This window comes from Physella acuta, unplaced genomic scaffold, assembly GCF_028476545.2.
Source record: "Physella acuta isolate Inbredline_101_S28 unplaced genomic scaffold, ASM2847654v3 ptg002256l, whole genome shotgun sequence".
NCBI lineage: Eukaryota > Metazoa > Mollusca > Gastropoda > Physidae > Physella > Physella acuta.
Genome location: NW_026733755.1, coordinates 77767 through 96769, shown reverse-complemented (window position 1 = coordinate 96769; position 19003 = coordinate 77767). Strand labels below are relative to the sequence as shown.

Here is a 19003-nt window from a genome sequence, read left to right as displayed (position 1 = left end):
GGGCATTTGTCGCATTCGGGCAAGTGTCTATTCGGGCATTTGTCGCATTCGGGCAAGTGTCTATTCGGGCATTTGTCGCATTCGGGCAAGTGTCTATTCGGGCATTTGTCGCATTCGGGCAAGTGTCTATTCGTGAAATCGGCCTCCGGACAAACGGCATTCGAGCAAGTGTCTTTCGGGAAAACGTCCGTCTTAACCCACACATTTTCACGTAATTAATCATTAATCAATCTATAATTCTTGTATAGTAGCGGGATCATAATTATAAATACCCCCTTTCCACACCCCCCCCCCCCCATCATTATCACACAACAGAGGTTAGTCTACACGAAACAAAATCATCAAAACTATTTTTTCACGCTCTCCAAAGAAACGTAACCCATTCTGACCACAGTGCTCTCCCCTGGGAATATTCTCCTTTTGTAAAAATTAGTTTCAGTTACATGCGATTGACACGCAGGTGCACCTCGATGTACACCTTATCTTGGCCTTTATTTAAAACACGGCGAGGGCATATGTTTTATTAATTAACGCTCCTATCTCAAGCCAGGGAAATTAATCTCCGACTCAGGCAAAAACTAAATTAAAAGCGAAACATGGCTTAGCAAAAAAAAAAAAAAAAAAAAAAAAAACTATATTTAAAAAAAAATAATATAAAAAAATAATAAATACCAAAAAAGATGAAATATTTTTAACTATAATTTAAAAATATGTTTGATGATCTGGTGTATAAAACATACATAAAACAAACAACGTAAACCAGTAAAAAAATTCCAAGTGATTATTTATAATTTCTTGTGTACATGATGACTAGGATTTGAGCGATAGAAAACCTGCACGCGTTTTTCCTGTGCATGAGTACTTCAAACAACCCCAGACACCCAACCGTGCCAATTAATCACGTGATATACGATAATATGAGTATGGGTTATGCCATGCACGTGTTTTTCCTACCGATAATTAACACCTCGTGTGTTACGATTTTTGGTGAGAAATTGTTTTTTTTTTAATTTTCTTAGGGAAAAGCTCCAACACTGATTGTCGTGATACGTAGCTAAAAGACTAGACATCACACGGTGTACTCCGAATAGTATATTGTATTGTAGGATGTAATCTTCCATCAACTAAACCCAGCTGTAAAAGACATTAACCTCCGACTTAAGGGTTGCACTTTAATTAACTCAACCAATTAAAGCCTATCTGATGTAAAACAAGAGTGGCTTGGTGCTGTCTTTGAAAAAATGGAGATGAAATCTTACACTTTGTGGTGAACGGAAACTGACTTGTTTAATATCTCATTTTAACGGAAGTTGAAATTCGACGATTCAGATGTTAAATTTTGTGGTCGCTAGATAAAATTCGACTTACTTTACAAAACTTCTTTCCGTTTTGATATTATCTGCAGCATACAAATCCCATCTCAGGGCAGCATACAAATCCCATCTCAGGGCAGCATACAAATCCCATCTCAGGGCAGCATACAAATCCCATCTCAGGGCAGCATACAAATCCCATCTCAGGGCAGCATACAAATCCCATCTCAGGACAGCATACAAATCCCATCTCAGGGCAACATACAAATCCCATCTCAGGGCAACATACAAATCCCATCTCAGGGCAACATACAAATCCCATCTCAGGGCAACATACAAATCCCATCTCAGGGCAACATACAAATCCCATCTCAGGGCAACATACAAATCCCATCTCAGGGCAACATACAAATCCCATCTCAGGGCAACATACAAATCCCATCTCAGGGCAACATACAAATCCCATCTCAGGGCAACATGCAAATCCCATCTCAGGGCAACATACAAATCCCATCTCAGGGCAACATACAAATCCCATCTCAGGGCAACATACAAATCCCATCTCAGGGCAACATACAAATCCCATCTCAGGGCAACATACAAATCCCATCTCAGGGCAACATACAAATCCCATCTCAGGGCAACATACAAATCCCATCTCAGGGCAACATACAAATCCCATCTCAGGGCAACATACAAATCCCATCTCAGGGCAACATACAAATCCCATCTCAGGGCAACATACAAATCCCATCTCAGGGCAACATACAAATCCCATCTCAGGGCAACATACAAATCCCATCTCAGGGCAACATACAAATCCCATCTCAGGGCAACATTCGGGGGATATCTTAATAGCTGGCACTTATCCTCTTACCACCCATCACGTGATCCTAATATACCAGTACGTATCAAGGGTATGGTATTTATCCCCCCATCTTTCATTATGTGACCCATAGATCCCATCATGTGACCGATACATCTGCTCACCCATCACGTGACCCACACATCCCATCACCCATCACGTGACCCACACATCCCATCACCCATCACGTGACCCACACATCTCATCACCCATCACGTGACCAACACATCCCATCACCCATCACTTGACCCACACAACCCATCACCCATCACGTGACCCACACATCCCATCACCCATCAAGTGACCCACACAACCCATCACCCATCAAGTGACCCACACAACCCATCACCCATCAAGTGACCCATACATCCCATCACCCATCACGTGATCCACACATACCATCACGTGACCCATACATCCCATCACCCATCACGTGACCCACACATCCCATCACCCATCACGTGATCCACACATACCATCACGTGACCCACACATCCCATCACCCATCACGTGACCCACACATCGCATCACATATCCCGTGACCCATGCATCCCATCACCCATCACGTGACCCACACATCCCATCACCCATCACGTGACCCATACATCCCATCACACTTCACGTGACCCACACATACCATCACGTGACCCACACATCCAATCCTGTCCTACCCTTACACACCAGCATCACGGACGTCACATATAAACTGTTATGGTAATTGTTTCCAATACAACTAGGTATACTGTTTACACAATCTCCCTCCAGGAGTCGGTTAGAAAGTTACCACACCCCACCCAGTCCCCGCTTAATCCCACATTACATCTATGGTTACAAAGTTACCATACCCCACCCAGTCCCCGCTTAATCCCACATTACAGCCATGGTTACAAAGTTACCATACCCACCCAGTCCCCGCTTAATCCCACATTACAGCCATGGTTACAAAGTTACCATACCCCACCAAGTCCCCGCTTAATCCCACATTACAGCTATGGTTTCAAAGTTACAATACCCCACCCAGTCCCCGCTTAATCCCACATTACAGGTATGGTTTCAAAGTTACAATACCCCACCCAGTCCCCGCTTAATCCCACATTACAGCCATGGTTACAAAGTTACCAAACCCACCCAGTCCCCGCTTAATCCCACATTACAGTTATGGTTACAAAGTTACCAAACCCCACCCAGTGCCCGCTTAATCCCACCATTACAGCTATGGTTACAAAGTTACCAAACCCACCCAGTCCCCGCTTAATCCCACATTACAGCCATGGTTACAAAGTTACCAAACCCCACCCAGTCCCCGCTTAATCCCACATTACAGCCATGGTTACAAAGTTACCAAACCCACACAGTCCCCGCTTAATCCCACATTACAGCCATGGTTACAAAGTTACCAAACCCCACCTAGTCCCCGCTTAATCCCACATTACAGCCATGGTTACAAAGTTACCAAACCCACCCAGTCCCCGCTTAATCCCACATTACATTTTTGGTTACAAAGTTACCATACCCCACGCAGTCCCCGCTTAATCCCACATTACAGCCATGGTTACAAAGTTACCAAACCCACCCAGTCCCCGCTTAATCCCACATTACATTTTTGGTTACAAAGTTACCATACCCCACGCAGTCCCCGCTTAATCCCACATTACAGCCATGGTTACAAAGTTACCAAACCCACCCAGTCCCCGCTTAATCCCACATTACAGTTATGGTTACAAAGTTACCAAACCCCACCCAGTGCCCGCTTAATCCCACCATTACAGCTATGGTTACAAAGTTACCAAACCCACCCAGTCCCCGCTTAATCCCACATTACAGCCATGGTTACAAAGTTACCAAACCCCACCCAGTCCCCGCTTAATCCCACATTACAGCCATGGTTACAAAGTTACCAAACCCACCCAGTCCCCGCTTAATCCCACATTACATTTTTGGTTACAAAGTTACCATACCCCACGCAGTCCCCGCTTAATCCCCCCCCCCCATTACAGCTATTGTTAAAAAGTTACCAAACCCCATCAAACCCCATCATTTCCTGCTTACTCCCCCACATTACATCTATAGTTCCATTAGCCTCGTTAGACAATGGATGTGCGCCCATTTCTTTCCTGATAAATTAAATATAGATAAATCTATGCATTGGACCTAAGGTCTTTTATAAAATAGAAGGAAGGGAAATCACTCAACAGTTTGTTATAGTAAGGCATATTCTTTACATAGTTTCATATAACAATACACACGCACCAGAACTGTGGGGAAGTGCCCAAATCCACAGACCGAGAAATAGAAAATGTAAAAAAAAAAACCTTTATAAAACATCACCTAAAACACCCTCAGAAAAATATCACAAAAAAAACACCACCAGAAAACATAAAAAAGCACCATTGGAAAACACTATTTGAAAACATCACTGAAACACCCTCATAAAACATCACCGAAAAAATCATCAAAAAAAACATCACCAAAAAACTCCATTAGAAAACGTTAGTAAAAACACCCTTAGAAAACCTCACCAAAACATCCTCAGAAAAAATATTATCTTCTGTGTCTTTTCAACAAACGACAAAATTTAAAAAGAACTGATAAGAGATGAATCGGCTTAAGAAAAAAAAAGACGACCAAAATAATAATAAAAAAAATATTGTCTATGTAAAGACAAATTCATCAGTTCAATGAATGTGATGGCGAGGAAAAGTTTTGTTTTGAGATAACGAAATTTATTTTACTGAAACTGATTACCTAATCCTAAATACACATTATGACCAATTATCTCCCATGAGGAAAAAATATATTTTGTACGGGGAGGTAACTGTACATACAATTTTTCCATTGATTATTAAAAGAATAAAGAATTATGAAGAACCATACTTACAACATTGATCCAAAAAAATTTATGATCTTTGCTTTTTCAATAAGTTTATAAGAAAATTATCGAAAAGTATAAAATTGTTTTAATAAAGTTTAATATGCAAAACTTCAAAACGCTTATTTCTTTATAGTATTTATAATAGAAATTAAACTGACGTTAGATTATCACATACGAAAACGAAAGATTTTAAAGAATTCAAAATTTTGGATCCCTGAAATTCAGGGACATACTAAAGCGAAGTTAACATACCACTCTCGATATCCGTTCACCCACTATTCAAATAGATACAACTCCTTTAACCTATTGAAACAATGAGTAATTAGAAAACATTATCAAAAACGCCACCAGAAAACATCACCAAATAAACCGGTAGTGATCTCCCCTAAACTTTCTCGAATATTCTTATATAAAACAACAGGGGATGGTAACTGGGGATATAGTTATGATTTTTAATCCATTTTAAATACTTAAACTTTTAAAAATAGAATAGAATCTCATAAAAAAAACATTGCGCACCAAGCAAACGCCGAATAAAAACGCGTATAATAGTGCGCAATATTATTAGTACTTTAAAAATTTACATTAGTTTTTTGAGAAATCGGAAGTAGCGTAAATTACTACTTCCAGTCAACGGAAATTACTCAAAATTTAACAGAAGGTAGAGAATTAGATCTTTTACTTACATGTGAAATTTCATTTATCTATCTGAAATAGTACTCAAGTTATAGGCTTTTGAAAAATTCAAAGTAGGAAAAGTACCACTTCCGGTTATCGGAAATCGCTCAAAAGTTGATACGGATCTACGATTTTGATAAAATACTTATATATGAAATTTCATCAACCTAGCTGTAACGGTACTCAAGTTATCGTGTTTACACACGGACAGACAGACAGACAGACACACACACACTCAGACATACGGACAAGATTGCAAAATTATGTTTTTCCGTATCAGTGATGTGTAAAACGTCGAGATTTGTAAAAATCTCGATTTTTTTTTTGCACGATTACAATACTTTCTCTATACTACGTATATACGAGAAAGTAAAAAAAAAAAAAACATCACCAAAAGCACCCTACGAAAACTGTATAAAAAACCATTAAAAACAGCGTCTCAAAAACGGTATAAAAAAACAGACCATCAAAATGTTTGAACAAAATTCTTAATGCAAATATTGAGAAATTATCAATTCATTGTATTTAATTGAGCATGTTGTGATACGGAGTATTGTAAGAAAAGCGTTCGAAAACTTTTTCATTGAAACTGGTTGAATGAAACCGTCTGATACAAATGGCTTTGACATTTATTTTTTTGTGTTTCCAACAAACACAATGGGTATATCGATAAATCATCAATTCATTGTATTTAATTGAGTAAGATGGGTAGAGATTATTGTAACAAAAAAATCATAAAAAACGTTTTAATAACAAGCTTTTATGTACTTAATGCACTAAAAAGTAGAAAATAAAATATAGACTACTATTTAAATAACTATAAAGAAAAGCGTGGGTCACTTTAGTATCTATTGGATACCTTTACTAATGTTTAGGAAGAGACCCACGCTTTTCAGGGGAGGCAACTTTAATTCAATTTTATATGAATTATTAATTAATGAAATTAAAATATGCAAAAACGAAATGTACATACAACAAAAACCAGTAATTTGCTACGCGATAAGTACAATAATTTACTAGTAAGGAACATTCGATAAGTGCAGGATTCTTTTAAAATGAACTTTTATAGATAAAATTAATATGCAAAATATAAAAACCTTTCTTTTATTACCAAACTTAGTTTAAAAATCCACTCAAATACTAGTTCTAGTTGCTGTATACTAAAAAATTAAAGCATTTAAAATTTTGGCTCCCTGAAATTTAGGGATATATATAATCAATAAGAGCACAGAATGCTATCACTCTGGCAACTTGTATGTCTGTCTGTACCCATACCACCGGCAACTTGTTGTGTGTCCCTGCTACCGTCTACTAATTGCCTACTTGTGTGTTCAGCTAATGACACCACCTCTAACAGCCCATACAGCCATCGGCAATAAATATGTTCGTACACGTGTATCAGCCGTTAGAACATAAGACAGCACATCCATATGCACAACTTGTACTAATCCCAGGAGTCGGTGAAATGTAAACTATACGCACTGTAGTGTGATTGGTCTCTTTGAGAGTCTACTGACCATAGTCAAAACAAATCTTAGCTATAGGGCTGGTAAGTAGGTCAACAACCAGTTCTACGTCTCAATAAAACCTGCCTGAGCCATAGAACTGTTTATTAACCTACTTACCAGCCCTATACGCATAGTATTGTGATTGGTCTCTTTGAGAGTCTAATGACCATAGTCAAAACAAATAAACAGAGATGGTATGGGCTGACAGGCGAACAAACAACCTATACAAAACAGAAAAAGCAAGGTAGTGGGTCAGAAGAGAGAAGAAATAGAAGGCAAAGACGTCACCAGATGGATGACATCAAAGAATGGATTTGGCTGCCTGCTTCACAACAGCCGAGGACCGAGACAGATAGGATTAAATTATGAGGGGATCATTCGTGATAACGACCCCGATTAGGGTTATGGATGCTTGATTGATTGATTTATTGGTTGATTGGTTGATTGTTTACTTGGTTGGTTGGTTGAGAAGGTGGTTGATTAACGATTAGTTGATGGGTTGATTGGTTGATTGGTGTATTGGTTTATTGACTGGTTGATTGACTGGTTGATTGAATGATTGATTGATTGACTGGTTGCTTGATTGATTGTCTGGTTGATTGATTGATTGTTTGGTTGATTGATTGTTTGTTTAATTGATTGTTTAATTGACTTATTGATTGATTGATTGAATGATTGATTGATGGTTTGATTGATTGTTTGATTGTTTGATTGTTTGATTGATTGATTGATTGATTGATTGATTGATTGATTGATTGATTGATTGATTGATTGATTGATTGATTGATTGATTGATTGATTGATTGATTGATTGATTGATTGATTGATTGATTGATTTGTTTGATTTATTGATTGATCGATTGATACCAACAACCTAAACTCAAATATGGGACCTGACTCCAAGTTTTGCCCTAACCATCTATATACTACTAAAACTCAACTTTGTTTACATGTTTGAATATTTATTTGTTTGCCTGATCGAAAATTGTGATATGTTCGACTCTATCTGGAGAGCTGTAAAATAGTATGTAGGTAGAGAATAATTTTTTAATGCAGACAGACTGTTAATCACAAATTTATTTAAAGACGTTAATTAATTTATTGATTTATTCATAGTTAAATTAACCGTATTTTTTTAAAAATGTTAATACTTTGAATAAACTTTGTGGGGATAGTGACGTCCCTTGATGTGTTTACTTTTTGGTTCAATAAAAATGGCGGACCCCATCATAGACTTTGTGGCCCATTCAAAAGTTTAACGCGTTACAAAGCTAATTTTCTGCCGGCTATAACTTAAACAATACGTCCGTTTGCTGTATTTATTACGTTCCAACACTTATATCAATTTTCAACTGTCTTTTTCATTTAGTTTTACGATAAATTTCTCTAGATCTAAAGATCAGATGTCGAAGGAAAGTTATGAATCTAGCTAGCCTAGATCTAGCCTAGATCTAGGTCACTACTAGACTTAATGTAAATTCTACACCTAGAATCTATTTCAGGCCTTAATACATCTAGAATCCATTTCAGGCCTTAATTATTTTATATAAATCTTTGTTTGGCTAATTTAAGATTAAATTTAACTAGACTTAGATCTAGATCTATGCGCGGAGACTCAAAAGTATAGTATAAAAATTCATTTGTGACGTCACGAGTGAATAGCTAAGTTGGTAGCGTAGCCCGCTCTCATGTGGGTGGCACAGGTTCTAGACCAATATGTCAATGATATTTTTTTTCAATTTTTTTTTTTTAGATGTGAATGATAAAGTTGCCTATCTGAACTTGGCAGGATACAGGGCAGGTGAAGTAGAGTTCATCTGTTTCTTTGTCCTAAGCATATGAAAAGATAGTGTGGTCAAAGACATGCTCGGCTGGAATCGTTTTTTAAACGATAAAAACATGTTGTCTGAGACTTGGCGGGACACTGGGCAGGTGAAGTAGAGTTGAGTAGGTCACATGTGACGTCAGTATATGAAGGGATAGTCCGAAATCGGTGTTTTCGGTGTTTTTAAAAAGATAAGAAACATATTTTTGAATGTGGGGTCTGTTTTTTGTGACGATAAGTGACACTGCAGTAGCGTAGCGAGGAGGGGGGGGGGGGGGGGGGCGGGAGGGGAGGCGGGGGGAGGAAGGGGAGGCGGGGGGAGGTGGAGGGGGGAAGGGGGGGGGGCGGGGGGGACATATGTTGGGGCGCCAAAATGGTTTGGAAAAATAAATTGAAAGGTTGAGGGGGGTTCAAATCGAAAGTTTGAGTGGGGGGGGGGTGCACATCAAAAGTTTGAGGGGGGGGGGGGTTGAAAATCGAAATCTTGGGGGGGGGGGGGTTAAAATCGAAAAGTTTGTCCCCGGGCGCCGGGAAGGGTCGCTATGCCTCTGAGTGACAGACGTGATGTTTTTTTATGGATGACCCCCGAAACCCACAGTTATCCAACGGATGACGGGTATTCTAGTAACACATAAAGATGAGGCCCATAACTATCATCGTTTTTATGTTAAATAGACAGATTCATGAATTCCATATACTCCGTCTCATGATGAAACCATGATCGTATGTGTTGTAAGTGTACAAACCCCGAACCATCCTCACCAAAATACTGCGGTGATTTTTGATACCGGTAACTGAAAACATTTGACGCGAAGAGAAAGAAAATAACAAGATTAAACACATAAGTTGAGTACACTAATTGGATCAACTTCCTCCATCGCTGTGTTATTGTGGCAGCCATAACACTAATGCTAAGCGCTGGGTGATGGATGGTGATTAGGAACAGGGGGCACACACTCCAAAAGTACTTAGGTCTGGCGTCCACCTTCAATATTAGACATTACGACAGGTATATTGTAGACTTTCACGGTTCCTTGTTAAATTCTATCTCTCCCTCCTCCCATAATCTACTCCCCACTCCTCCCTCAATCTACCCCCCACTCCTCCCTCAATCTACTCCTCACTCCTCCCTCAATCTACTCCCCTCTCCTCCCTCAATCTACTCCCCTCTCCTCCCTCAATCTACTCCCCATCCTCCCTCAATCTACTCCCCCTCCTCCCCCAATCTACTCCCCACTCCTCCCTCAATCTACTCCCCACTCCTCCCTCAATCTACTCCCCACTCCTCCCTCAATCTACTCCCCACTCCTCCCTCAATCTACTCCCCACTCCTCCCTCAATCTATTCACTGCCACAGACCATCATGTTGAATTCTATTCCCCCCCCCCCCTCCCCTCCTCTCTCAATCTACTCACTGAGGTGTAAAACGAAGAAAACTGTCAAAATTTAATGTGAATTGTGCACGATTACAATACTTCCTCCAAACTCTGTATTCGAGAAAGTAAAAATGCGAAGACGAAATAAATCAATTCAATGTATGTGATGGCGAGGAAATGTATGTTGTAGCAGAGAGTATTGGCGAAAAAAAGTTTTAATTTGTGCTTGCGAATTTTCTTTTACTGAAACGGGTTACATAACTCTATAGACACATAATATCTAGTTACCTCCCATGATCATATTTAAATTGTTTTCAGGGGAGGTGACTTGAAATACAACTTTCGATTAATTACTAAAAGAATTACCGATGTAGAGAGAACCATACTTACACAATGAATAACAACGTTTTTAAAGATTCCCGCCATTTTAAATTTTTAAAGAAAATTTTTAATGAGTGTATGATTAATTTGTATGGCATTTTAAACTATATATAATATACAATAATTAAATCTTTTACTTTTTTATAGTACCTATTAATATAAATAAGATCATGTTCATAAATACTATTATAATAAATTTTACCGAAACATAAAATTTTGGATCCCTGAACCTCAGGGACATGAAACTTGTCATCTTGGACCCCCTTGACCCACCACACAGAACAGGTAATTGAATCACCATAGACCAGGGGTCGGCAACCTGCGGCTCGCGAGCCGCATGCGGCTCTTTTGATGTCAAGATGCGGCTCTCCAGTTCCATGCACAAATATTAATTATTTTATATTACTTTCAAAACTCATTAAAATTATTATAAAGAAAAACAACTTTAAACAGGATAAAAACACTCATCAGAGAACAATGAGAATAGGTGAGGTAGAGAGTATACAGACAGCTGACAGCCGCATGGGCACCAGCCCCAGACCCACAATCGTGCTGTAGCCAGTCCCGTGGCGAAGGTTCCATTCTTGCCACTGTCGACTCTTTCGAATATCGCTAAATGAGGAATATTATTGTTTTTAAGAATGCATTTCTCTATCGGTCGGTATGCATTAATGTGACCTGAGTGACGTGTTTTTTAAAGTTATTAGCTTCCTACTGTTGAGCTGGTGGGGTACAAGTTTACCCTGCGTTCAGTGGGGTGGAAGATAAGCCCGGTGAGAATCGAAGACAGAAGCGACCGATACCCAAGCCAGTGGTCGGAGTTGACTGTGTTGAGGGCTGCCTGGCTATGGGAGACACCTCCCGGATTGGGATAGTTGTATAGTTATATTATATGGTTACTAATTTTAGCATAGCAGAGCTAGGTAAAATACTCTTTAATATGTTTTGTGCGAAATATTAGTATGCTTTTTAAGTATAAATATTCTTTCATATTTAAAGCTATTTACTTTAAATCAAAATTCAAAGTATATATCTAATCCTAATCAAATGCCAACATATAGAAACAAAAATGTTAGTGGCTCTTTAAAAACTGGGAAGTTATGTAAATTGTAACTTTTGGCTCTTTCGGCTCAAAAGGTTGCCGACCCCTGCCATAGACTTAATCAATAAATTAATTTAAAACAAAAATTGATATTCGTTGTTTTCTATTATAAACACGTAAACCAAACTAAATGAATAAGAGTTCATGTCATAAAGAAACTTCACTATTGTAAATATGTATAAGACCTCACAAACCGATGGTAAAATTTGTGAATATTAAATCAAAAATGGCAAGGCAAACTGACGATGTAAATTACATGTCTGAAGCAAAAAAAAAAAGTAAAAAAAAAACGTATTGACCAGAATTTTTTTTGTGAAAGTAAATAGACCAGCTATGTTCTACTGCCGTTATAGTAGCCCTTCCTTAAAACAATAATGCAGCAATATTCTGGACATTACCAATATGCATTGAATCATAGGTGTTTTCTACCAATATGCATTGAATCATAGGTGTTTTCCTAAACATGAATAACATTTTTCCTTATTATATGACAATACAATTTAATAATATATGTGTACATGTCTTTGATAATAAAAAGCTTTTAAATGCACAAGGAATAAAAAAAATGAAAAAACCCACATTAAATGTCTGTAACACAAAATAAAAGGGTTGGTAGCATACCTATACTGAAAAGATAACAAGTTACAAAAGCTTTTATTAAAATATCATAGAGAAAATTAAAATTTTATTCCTATTTTCAAAGCATTAAAAAATATGTAACAACATTTAATACATTTTTTTTTTATTTTCAACTTTTAATTATTCAGAAGTTGTAGCGATATATCAAGCCGATGTTTAAGTTGTTTTTTTTTTAATTAGTAAACATGAAACAACATTTTTATTTTTTTCCGAAATCGATGGTTCTTTTGTCGAAACTTTTTATTATTCAGAAGTTGTAGCGATATATCAAGCCGATGTTTAAGTTGTTTTTTTTTTTTTAAATTATTAAACATGAAACACATTTTTATTTTTTCCAATATCGATGGTTCATATGTCGAAACTTCGCATTTCTAAAAAGAATAGGTTTATGGGGTCAATAAATAACGTCACACTTCATGAAGGTTGAGAAAGATCCTGATCTTGTGGCGACGTGTGACGGTAAAGTGTAAGCAAGAGGGACGCCAAATGAATGAAACCACGCGACCGGCAACTTGTATGTCTGTCTGTACACACACTACCGGCAACTTGTATGTATGTCTGTACCCACACCACCGGCAACTTGTATGTATGTCTGTACCCACACCACCGGCAACTTGTATGTATGTACCCCCGCGACCGTCTACTATTAGCCTATGTGTGTGTTCAACTAATGAAACCACCTCTAACAGTCATCGACAATAAATATGTTTGTACATATGTATCAGCCGTTAGACCAACATACAACACCATCACATGAATAACTTATACTAACCTTAGAGAAGGTTAGATGTTAACGATACGCACAGTAGTGTGATTGGTGCTTTTGAGAGTATACTGACCATAGTCAAAACAAGTAACCAAAAACAACACTACAAAACCGCCAAAATACATCATTATAAAACATCACCAAAAACACCATCGGAAAGCATCACCAAAAGCATCCCCCCCCCCCCCCATTCATTATCGCACAACCAAGGTTAGTCTACACGAAACAAAATCATCAAAACTATTTTTTCACGCTCTCCAAAGAAACGTAACCCATTCTGACCACAGTGCTATCCCCTGGGAATATTCTCCTTTTTGTAAAAATTAGTTTCAGTTACATGCGATTGACACGCAGGTGCACCTCGATGCTTACCTTATCTTAGCCTTTATTTAAAACACGGTGAGGGCATATGTTTTATTAATTAACGCTCCTATATCAAGCCTGGGGAATTAATCTCTGACTCAGGCAAAAACTAAATTAAAAGTGAAACATGGCTTAGCAAAAAAAAAATATTTAAAAAATATATAATAATATAAAAAAAATAAATAACAAAAAAGATAAAATATTTTAAACTATAATGTAAAAATATGTTTGATGATCTGGTGTATAAAACATACATAAAACAAACAATGTAAACCAGTAAAAAAAATTCCAAGTAGTTATTTATAATTTCTTGTGTAGGCCTACATGATGCCTAGGATTTGAGCGATAGAAAACCTGCATGCGTTTTTCCTCTGCGTGAGTACTTCAAACAACCCCAGACACCCAACCGTGCCAATTAATCACGTGATATACGATAATATGAGTATGGGTTATTGTTTTTTTTTTAATTTTCTTAGGGAAAAGCTCCAACACTGATTGTCGTGATATATAGCTAAAAGACCAGACATTACACGGCGTACTCCGAGTAGTCTATTCGTTTACTTGTAGCATGTAATCCTCCCAACAACAAGTCAAAGCTAAAAGACTAGGCACCACACAGTGTACTCCGAATAGTATATTCGCCTACTTGTAGGATGTAATCTTCCATCAACTAAACCCAGCTGTAAAAGACATTAACCTCCGACTTAAGGGTTGTACTTTAATTAACTCAACCAATTAAAGCCTATCTGATGTAAAACAAGAGTAACTTGGTGCTGTCTTTGAAAAAATGGAGATGAAATCTTACACTTTTTGGTGAACGGAAACTGACTTGTTTAATAGCTCATTTAAACGGAAGTTGAAATTCGACGATTCAGATGTTAAATGTTGTGGTCGCTAGATAAAATTCTACTTACTTTACTAAACTTCTTTCCGTTTTGATATTATCTTGAACACTGCCGCATACAAATCCCATCTCAGGGCAACATACAAATCCCACCTCCTGGAAGCATACAAATCCCACCTCCTGGAAGCATACAAATCCCACCCCACGGTAGCATACGGGGGATATTGTAATAGCTGGCACTTATCCTCTTACCACTTAACCATTGATCCTAATACCACAGCATGCATCACGGTGTATGGTATTTATCCCCCCATCTTCCATCATGTGACCCATTCATCCCATCAAGTGACCGACACATCCCATAACGTGACCCACACATCCCATCACGTGACCCATACATCCCATCACGTGACCCATACATCCCATCACGTGACCCACACATCCCATCACGTGACCCACACATCCCATCACGTGACCCACACATCCCATCACGTGACCCACACATCCCATCACGTGACCCGCACATCCCATCACGTGACCCACACATCCCATCACGTGACCCACACAACCCATCACGTGACCCACACATCCCATCACGTGACCCACACATCCCATCACGTGACCCATACATCCCATCACCCATCACGTGACCCACACATCCCATCACCCATTACGTGACCCACACATCCCATCACCCATCACGTGACCCACACATCCCATCACGTGACCCCCACATCCCATCACCCGTCACGTGACCCACACATCCCATCACGTGACCCACACATCCCATCACGTGACCCACACATCCCATCACGTGACCCACACATCCCATCACGTGACCCATACATCCCATCACCCATCACGTGACCCACACATCCCATCACCCATTACGTGACCCATACAGCCCGTCACCCATCACGTGACCCACACATCCCATCACCAATCACGTGACCCACACATCCCATCCTGTCTTTAGCCTTACACACCAATAACACAGTCGTCACAGATAAACTGTTATGGTCATTGTTTCCAATACAACTATATATATTTTTTACACAATCTCCCTTTAGGAGTCGGTTACAAAGTTACCTAACCCCACCCAGTCCCCGCTTACTCCATCATTACACCTATGGTTACAAAGTTACCATACCCCACTCAGTCCCCACTCACACCCCCATTACATCCATGGTTACAAAGTTACCATACCCCACCCAGTCCCCGCTTAATCCCACATTACAGCTCTGGTTACAAAGTTACCAAACCCCACCCAGTCCCCGCTTACTCCCTCATTACATCCATGGTTACAAAGTTACCAAACCCCACCCAGTCCCCGCTTACTCCCTCATTACATCCATGGTTACAAAGTTACCAAACCCCACCCAGTCCCCGCTTACTCCCTCATTACATCCATGGTTACAAAGTTACCAAACCCCACCCAGTCCCCGCTTAATCCCACATTACAGCTATGGTTACAAAGTTACCATACCCCACCCAGTCCCGCATAATGCCCCATTACATCTATGGTTACAAATTTACCAAACCCCATCATTCCCCGCCCACTCCCCCATTACATCTATACAGTGGCGGAACTAGAAAAAAAAGGCCCCCCCGCAGAATTTTTTTTGGGCCCCTATATATATATATATATATATATATATATATATATATATATATATATATATATATATATATATATATATATTATATATATATATATATTATATATATATATTATATATATATTATATATATATTATATATATATTATATATATTATATATATATATATATATATATATATATATATATATATATATATATATATATATATATATATATATATATATATATATATATATATATATGGCCCCATTAAGTTTTCGAAGTGAGAAACACCGACTCTCTAAATCTAGCCCAACACACTAAACTGACGATGATTTTTAAGAGGCTTTTATCAAAACGTTACCAACCGTGTATTTTTAGACGCGTGCCCTGTTTTCCAGAAGTTGAATTAAATATTAACAATTTCGGCAGTTCATTTCTACCAACTAGACACGCCAAGACATGCTGTAAGTCCCTCGGAGACGGCCCAGGTGTCAGGGGAGTCACGGGGCTTTTGGGAGCTACCGGTTACATTCAAAGTTTCTTCCAGGGATCTCTTCGGGGGGTGGGGGGCAAAGCCCCCCCCCCCCCCCCGAAATTTTTTTACCACCCCCCCCCCCCGAACGAAATGAAATTTATATACTTTATATAGAAAATATATACTTTTAACAGTCTATCGCCCCCCCCCCGAAAATTTCAAGTGCCCCCCCCCCCCCCCGGAAAAAAAAGTCTGGAAGAAACACTGGTTACATTACTGCACAGGGGATGGGCGCGACATATTGTTTCTTCCGCCAGTCTGGAAGAAACATTGGTGCAACACTTGATTAGATTTAGTCATCGAGTGTAGTAGCGAGACTTATTCCTAGTGTTGTGGGAACTTTTAAACGACTGGATGTGGGGGCCAACCTGCTCATATGTGATGAGCTCAGGATGACACTGTCGCCGGTGATTTCAAGCAGTAACCTCATCCGCTTATGCAAGATCTCGGGGCGCTAAATCACATATTTCCGTTGGGCGTCCCCACTCCAATATGTAAACAAATGTTAGCCTATGACAGAAACCTTTGCGTGGCTGTCCTCAACAGCTTCCAAAGATTTCATGGCGATTGGGTAAATGATGTAGTAATGCAAAAATAGACAGAAACATGTTTTTCACATGTACAACTGTATGTGGCCAGCTCACGCGTCGGATAACCTTCTGATTTAGGGGGGGGGGGGGGGGGGAATCCACAAATGACGTCACATTTTTTAACGACTAACAAAAAGCCAGACCCTCACACACCCCCACCTCAATAACGTCATTTATAAATAGTAATTGACTATTAATTATATAATAATGTTCAATTACTTCTAAACGTTCTAATTAATTTCTAAATAATTATATAAAAAATAATCTTACCTTCCCTGTTTGGTGAATTAGTTAAGATGTGCCTAATACTAATAGTATGCAAATAAATTAATATCTGTTGACTAGTGCTGTCTAGTGTCTGACAAAATGTGCTAAAGTGGTGAATCGTACGGTTAGGAAGTAGTTCATAAACGATACATTGATCTACTCGATACTTGCGAGGCTAAAAAAGAGGGATGGGATGGGGGTCGGCTCGGGAAAAATCTTGAAAGAGACAACAAAGTGTTTATGTACCATCGCCCATTGTAAAACTTACTCAGGGGAGATAATTCCAAGTATAGGCCTTAAAAGTTTACTATGATATTTCTTGTAAAAGTAAAAAACAAGTAAACGTATATAAAAACGAAGTTTCTAGTATTATATTCTTTTTTATTATTTGTAGGATACAAGATAGTACAGAATACAAATTCAACCACTAACACATATTAACATTGAAAAATGTTCAATGGATTTCGGCGGTTCCCTAACTAATGCCGCTAAGAAGAACCGCGCATCATGAAAGCCACTTCATATGTAGCGGCTTCTCGTGCTATGGTCTTTGTTGTTTTTTTAAAAAGAATTTTGCCGGCGACAGCGTGGGGAAATAGAACTCGGCCTTGACAATGGTTAAAAAATACAACTATAAATAAAAAGAAATGTTTTCCCCATCCCCTGCCCCACCCATCCGCCACATTACACTTTGGAAGATCGGTCAAACAGTTACGTGTCCTCTATTTAGCTATCAAAGGGGGGCAACGAGTCAAATGTGTCATTCAAATTTGAAGCGTTGCCTATATTTTACACTGTATTTTGTGTAATGGATTTTATTTTTTTCTGAAGAGCGTGGTATAGTGACTGTAAAGTAAAGATAATCGTACCGCAGCTACAGTGTTTTTCTTTTACAAACTAATTATCAAGGCAAAAATGCACGAAAATTAAATTCAAAATTTAAAAAAATACTAATTATGGTCAGCAGTGAGCCCCTAAACGGCCCCCCCACCCGCATTGCGGGGTCTGGGGGCACTGTAGTTCCGCCCCTGTATAGATCTTTTGGTTGTTTTTAGGCTTAAAAGCTAGATCATTGTATCCTAAACATTTTTAACTTTAATGTATTTAGTGTTAATAACTAATGTTCCATTAATACGTGTACTAATTATAAAACGGTTAATAATATAAAGACGAGTCTTACCTTCCTTGTTGTGTGAATTAGATTCGTCAACGAAATACTTCATCAGGTAAATGAACAACTACTGACTAGTGTCTTTAACAAAATGTGCAGAAGTGGTCAGTTTACAGTTCAGTAGTTCATAAACGGTTCGTTAATCTATGCATTACATCTTATTGTAAGAGTAAGGGTGTGGTGAGGGGTAGAGGTGAGGGGGATGGGGGGAGGGTAGAGAGTTGGGAAGGTTCAAGGGAAGGGGACAAGAAAGCGCCGATGAACATCTACATCAATAGTGCCGACTTTTTCCGGTCGTCTAGA

General features: G+C 38.8%; 1 protein-coding gene across 1 annotated transcript; it reads left to right on the top strand.

Annotated features, from left to right (window-relative positions):
- Nucleotides 1-1405: 1405 nt before the first annotated feature.
- LOC131932679 (small proline-rich protein 3-like) lies at nucleotides 1406-2168 on the top strand (the record flags this gene model as incomplete). Its single annotated transcript, XM_059289615.1, has 1 exon — nucleotides 1406-2168. A coding segment is annotated over one exon (763 nt), but the record flags the coding sequence as incomplete, so codon positions are not given.
- Between the last annotated feature and the right edge of the window lie 16835 nt (nucleotides 2169-19003).